At 44.0% G+C, this 6,593-nt stretch overlaps 1 protein-coding gene across 2 annotated transcripts in view; it reads left to right on the top strand.

Annotated features, from left to right (window-relative positions):
* Positions 1–5,678, top strand: part of HTR1F (5-hydroxytryptamine receptor 1F) — a 106,161-nt gene extending 100,483 nt beyond the window's left edge. For both annotated transcript variants that reach the window (XM_017731493.1, XM_017731494.1), the window contains one exon: positions 1,654–5,678. In XM_017731493.1, the coding sequence (XP_017586982.1) occupies positions 1,692–2,789 (1,098 nt within the window). In that variant the 5' untranslated portion in view covers positions 1,654–1,691 and the 3' untranslated portion in view covers positions 2,790–5,678. The remainder of the gene's footprint in view (positions 1–1,653) is intronic.
* Positions 5,679–6,593: the final 915 nt, after the last annotated feature.

The following is a 6,593-nucleotide window of genomic DNA, read 5'->3' as shown; positions in this document are numbered from 1 at the left end:
TAAAGGCAAAAATATCTGCAAATTAGCAATTAGTGTGGATTCAGAAGGTTTTAAGGTGACACTGACATGATGAAAAATCTATTTTTATGTGTGTAAAGTATATTTCAAGTTCAGACAAAGGAACACAGAAGGCACACACATATTGTGATCAGCTCATGTACAAGACAAGAATCTGCACAGCATTTGCAAATATCACCACATAAAATACATTTCCTCTCCTTGTGCTTCTATTCAATTAAATGTTGGTCAACCAGTGCTAAAAACATTTTTGAGCAGTCAGTAGCATATTAAGCACTGCCCAGGTTAGAATATCAAACCAAATGAGTGAGCTGGGTCCAAGGTTATAAACAGTAAATGAAATTCTTTTTTCCACCACTCCAGCATAATATCAAAAAGCTTTAGTTATGTTAATGAGACCAAATTTCTGAAAGAAAAATTATTCACTTGTTTCACATATTTCCCTGCATGTGGCATCCAATGTAACACAAGTGCAACTCACTCACTACACTCAAAAATCTGTCAGAGAAAACCCCACTTAGGTGTTCATCAAGTAGATCTCACACAAGAACTTGCAGGTCAACACTCACAAGAGCATGAAACCTCATTCTCCTTAGAGTAGAGCTTGTCACTCACAGTAAAAGCTGGAAGCTCCAATTCAGCTGCAGTCTGCAGGGTACTCAGAAACGCTTCTTGATAAGAAAGTATCCCCAGAACACAACCAAGGACTTATTTCATCAGTATTTCCCTGCATTTTCCTTCCTGCAGAGCCATAGGAGGAGTTAAGCTGTTTTCATGGAGAGTCATTAGCAGAACAAGTAGCATCCAAGTTTTCTGCAGTTTTCTTCAGCAGCAACCCCAGAACAGCAAAACTTGAGGAAAAGTAGAGGTGTTCTCAGGACTCTAACCTATGTACAGGACTTCGATTAGAAAATAAGTGAACCATTTGAAGCTTTAAAACATATTTATCTGCTTCATTTTGGAGCTGTATAAGAGAAAAACCCTGAAATGACACTTTCATCATGCAATTTTTTTCTTCTCCTGTTTTTACAGCAATGTTTCACATTTCTATTTTCTCTTCAAAATTATGTCCAGTTAAGAAATCCCATATTTATCTAATACATGAGGAATGAGTCAGTTATTGATGGAGGAAAATGAGTTTATATGAGAAAATAAGCATTATGCCTGCTGGATTAATGTTTTCAACAGTCATTACATTGCTTAGTGGAGCAGAGAGCATGAGCCTAAAAGCAGTATTAGTACCTACTTTAGGATGAAGTTGTTCACATTTAACCAGTTTCAGGACTCCTCTAAAAACCATTCAGAGTAAGTATTTTTAGCTGGAGGGGAAGTAAGTATTTTTAGCCACTCGAGGAACCAGGCTGGAAGTGCTGAAGAGCAGTGTCCTCTCAGGCTCCACAGCACACTCCTCTCCCCTGCCATGCAAACATGCCCTTCTCAACAGCGTGGCCATGGAGAAAAAGGAGGCCCCTGTTCCAGACACAGAGCATCCCACATAGGGCTAGCCAGGAAAATCTGTTTGGAGCCAGAATACTTTCTAATAAGTCTGAAGTTCTTGTAAGCTTGGGGCCTGCAGTCTTTCAAGATGACAAAAATCAAGGGGGTACTATCTGAATGTTTTTACTTTTCCAACAGGTAACTGCTACGGGTAAAGATCATCTTTAAAAGGGAACATGGATTTAATAAACTCAACTGAACAAAACAGTACATCAGAAGAACCTTTCAAATGGGCAACATCCAAGATTCTCATTTCCATTACCCTGTCTGTGCTTGCTCTAATGACAACGGCCATCAATTCTCTTGTGATGACTGCAATAATTGTGACAAGAAAGCTCCACCACCCCGCCAACTATCTAATCTGCTCTCTTGCAGTGACTGACTTCCTTGTGGCAGTCCTGGTGATGCCCTTCAGCATTGTCTACATTGTAGAGGAGACCTGGATCATGGGGCAGGTGGTGTGTGACATTTGGCTGAGCGTGGACATCACGTGCTGCACTTGTTCCATCTTGCATCTCTCCGCCATTGCTTTGGACCGGTACAGAGCGATCACGGATGCCGTGGAATATGCCCGGAAAAGGACACCTAAGCACGCTGGCATCATGATAGCAGTTGTGTGGATCATATCTATTTTTATCTCCATGCCGCCTTTGTTCTGGAGGCACCAGACAACCAGCAGGGAGGACGAATGCATCATCAAGCACGACCACATTGTTTTCACCATTTACTCCACGTTTGGCGCCTTCTACATCCCTCTGGCCTTGATCCTGATCCTTTACTACAAGATCTACAAAGCAGCAAAGACATTTCACAGGAGAAGCATCAGCCGGATCGTGAGGGAGGAGGGGGTGAATGGACAAGTCCTTTTGGATGCAGGTGAAAGAAGCACCAAGTCAGCTTCAATGCCCAGCACAACGGAGAAGACTTCAGATCCCCTGGTGAACTCTGATAAAATCAACATCACCCTACGAAGCCCCAGGTCTGAATCTAAGCACGAGAAGTCCTGGAAAAAACAGAGAATCTCCAGCACAAGAGAGCGAAAGGCAGCAACGACGCTGGGTTTGATCTTGGGGGCATTTGTGATCTGCTGGCTCCCATTTTTTGTAAAGGAAGTAGTTGTTAATACCTGTGAAACATGTCACATCTCAGAAGACATGTCTAATTTCCTAGCATGGCTGGGATATATAAACTCCCTTGTTAACCCTTTAATCTACACAATCTTTAATGAAGATTTCAAGAAAGCCTTCCAGAAGCTTGTACGGTGCGGGCAATAACTTTAAGAGCTTTTGTTCGTACAAGGAGAACATAGTCATTGTTTTTTAACCTGTATAAATTTATATAACTGAGATGACATTTGTTGTATTTAAGGCAAAGCACCAGGACACTGCATTTACATTACAATGACTTTTTTTGTATAGGTAATATTGGGAGCATTAATTGCCCAAGTTTTAAAGAGATGGATCATCTGGGTTTGGTTTTGCTCTAGAAAAAGAGGTAGCATATTGTGGCTCTGATCCAGTTGGGATTTGCAGAGCTGCCTAGCTTGAAGCGTTACATTAAATATGAAGGAAATATACACTTGAAGCAGACAAAGAAACAAAACTTTTTTTAAAGTAACCCTCAGTCATCAATGAAATGTTAAGTAAAACAAACATGTTTTAAACCCTACTGATATAAGATAGAAAATATACCATGGAATGACAACATGATTTTAACAGTCTGGCACAGGCCTGCAGCATAGAGCCAAGCCATTCACAGCCACGGGTAGTAGTTTTAAATATATCTACCATCATCCTATGCCGATCAGCTGAGTGAGCTTCTGTCCTGCCTTGTCCCATGGATGGACATCCCTGGGTAACACAGCACCCCAGCAGCAGGCAAGTGGCTCTCATGGATTACCAGTTTCAGAGCAAACCAGTGTCGGGAGCCCTCTGACACTGCACACCCACAACAGATGTGAGCATAACCCCAAGGGAAACAGCCAAACATCTGGGGCACCTCCAGTGAGCTGGGTACACAGAGTGCCCAGTGCTCCGAGACACCGCTTCTGTGGGCACTGGGGAGGGAAGGCTCATAAAGAGCAGCTGGTTCTCCTCATGGAGATATTAGAAGGGAGAGAAGCATGAGAACTCCTTTCTCCATGTCCTCACACCTGGCCAGGCACGGAGCCTGTGACTTGCAGCACCAAACCCAGCCACAACTCATGCCGGGGCCGAGCACTGCTGACAGAGGGTGACTTAGTGAGGTTTGAAGAACTGTGGCTGACAGCTCCAGCTTAGCATGCTTAGCCCTCCATCCTCAGTTGCCTGATGCTCTCTGAGCCTTTTCTCGACTGCCCTGAGCACTGGGGTTGTGCTCCCTCTTTCCAAGCAAGTGAGAAAACACCACAGTGCTGGCAGGATGGGTCTCTAGAAAAGGCTGTGCAGCACCTTCTGCAGCAAGGGTGGAGGGAGTGACCTCAGTATGCATTGCACACCTGGGCAGGGGATCTTGTGGGATGCTCACTGGGAAGCTCACCTCTAAATTCCTCCTTCCCCCAGAGCATCCATGCATATTCCCATTCCCAGCAGAGTTAAAAAGGCATTACAGGAACTCCTGCCAGCCCTGACTAACTTATTTAGTCAAAGATAACCTCTATGAACAAATCCCTTCCAAGGCCTCAAAGACAGCACCTTGGTCAATCCTGATTGACAAGCTCTAGATGCCAAGCCATGGAGTTAAGAGCCACACCAAAGCCCAGGGACAGGTTTTGCAGTTTTCAGGACAAACAGATTCAGGCTATGTCACTAAGAGCCCAGCTTCAAATTCTTTGTCAGACATTCAGTGCTGCCTCTGAGGAATAGGGACTTGAGGCTCCTTACAGGGACTACAAACCCCACTGTCGGCAGCAGCAATCCCCTGCAAAGGTGCTCCAGTTTGGAACCTGGGCCACCAGCTTAGGAACACCACAAAGGAACAGAGACATGACAGCACCATGCTCACCCTTAGCTGGGGAAAGGTGCCACTGGCCCTTGCAGTTGTTCTTCCAAGAGACTTTCAGTGGTTTGCATTAGACAAAAAAGAAAAATCACCAGTAAAAAAAATCATCACTGTTGTTTCTCTCTCCCCCTCTCCCTCTTTTCTATTACAAACTCAAAAGTTTGTAATAATTTTTGTATTTTGCTCGCTGGCTACCAGCTGACGCAGCTGTCAAAAGGGTTTCCTGCAAGACGACAAGGTTTGAAACTTGAGATATTGAACAAATTTGTTTCTGTCACTTGCAACATACTCTATTCTGCTTTCACATCAAGGTCCAGATGAAATGCTATTCAGAACTACCAGAAACAGTGCATTTGCTTTGCCATGGATTTTAACACAGCCAGGAATCTAATGGAAAACTCACTTGTCATACCATGGAGATCTAGCACAGCAGTGGCACAGCTAAATTTCGAAGATACTAGGATGTGACAGAGTGGAATTGGCTCATGCTCAGTGCAAGCCAGCACACTTTATTACCATTGCAGTCAGAGCACAGCCTCTGCAGCCCCTGTGACCTCAGCAATGCCTGCATTATGCTGAAAGAAAAAAATCGCTCTAAGCATCAGCTGTGCTCCGCTGTCTCCAGAAAGAGCCATGAAATTTAGCCTTCTAAAAGGATTAGCAGATTAGCAGGAGGCAGCACACTAAAACATTCAATCTTGAAGACCTCTGTTTCCCACATTTACTGAGTCATAACACTGGGTATCTGGGGGAATCCATTCCTCTCCCCCTGCCTCTCCCTTTATGGCTGCTGGAGTACAGACTATATTGTTTATCCTCTTACTCGTAAGATGTTTGACAATATCTTGTGAAATCAAATTGGAAGGAAAAATAGGGGCTGCTTTCCAGGAGAAAAGATACTTAAAATACTCATTTAAATAATAATGGGTGAAGCTCAAAGAAGGAACCATATGTAGATAAACAGAAAATAGCTGTCATTTATGCACTATTAACAGTATTATACTCTGAAACTAATTAAGCTGCTAAACATTTCTCAAGATGCAGGGTGGTTTCTTTTGTATTGTTTTCACTGAGCTGTATCTGCTCGCCCTTCAACACAGTGGTGGGAGAGGCAACTACAAGAAATCTGATCAAACAAGTGGGCAGTTATTCCATTAAAAGCACTTGCGGCTTGTGGACTATCATTTCTTGGTGTCTGACTGCGACTCATCACTCGTCCCCTTACAGAACTCACTGTGCCAAACACCTCCCCACACAGCACCACACAGTATCATTTCATCTCTAGCATTTATCCATGCATGTGATGTGTCCAAAAAAAAAAAAAAACAAAACATTAATTCTCCTTTCAAAATGCGTAAAGGTTAAGACATCTGCAGGATGCTGCTTTCCCTCCCCATGAAGCATCCACTGGACCTTAGCACCAGGTTCAAGGAGCATGACAGAACACGATTTTAAGCACTGGAGCTAAGATTTTTTTTGCAAGTAGCTGTGTGCCCTGTGAGAGTTCAGTCTCAGCAAAGAGAAAAAAATGTGTCTGGTTTCCCACCTCTGTCAGAAGACTCTGTGTGTATTTCAGGGACAGGGTTTACATCTCCTCCCGAGTTTGCACAGAGCTTCCCGGGTCGCTATCCCTGCTGCAGCTGCCCTCCCTGTTGCTGGTCACTGCCCACCCATCAGTTCAGATTTCTTCCAACACCCAGAGAACTGGATTTGGAGCAGCTGACCCACTCCCACTTCAGCTTTCACAGAGAATGGTTCCTGAAGCAGCTGTGAACACGATATCCAGTGCAGGTGGATGGTTTTTACTAACAACAAGCAGTTAGATACACCTCGTTATCCTGTACTCATTTATTTGCCTTTCCTCCCTGCCAGATGCTTTATTGGTGTCCTTTCCTCCTGAGGATGGCATATCCCTACAAAGAGCTTGGGGACACAAAAATACATTTGTTTTAGTGATGCAGTCACACTTGTTAACGCATGACTGTACCACCCAGAAACACCCACCTCATCCAAATGCGCTTTTGGCAGCCACTGTCTTCAGCTGCTGCCTGATTGTTCTCGGTGCTGGGGAGGTACACGGAAATAGCTCTGTGCCAAAT

The sequence above is a fragment of the Corvus brachyrhynchos genome, unplaced genomic scaffold (assembly GCF_000691975.1).
Source record: "Corvus brachyrhynchos isolate BGI_N302 unplaced genomic scaffold, ASM69197v1 scaffold152, whole genome shotgun sequence".
In the NCBI taxonomy this organism is placed as follows: domain Eukaryota; kingdom Metazoa; phylum Chordata; class Aves; order Passeriformes; family Corvidae; genus Corvus; species Corvus brachyrhynchos.
Note: the sequence above shows the minus strand (reverse complement) of the source record. Positions and strands in the feature narration are given on the sequence as shown.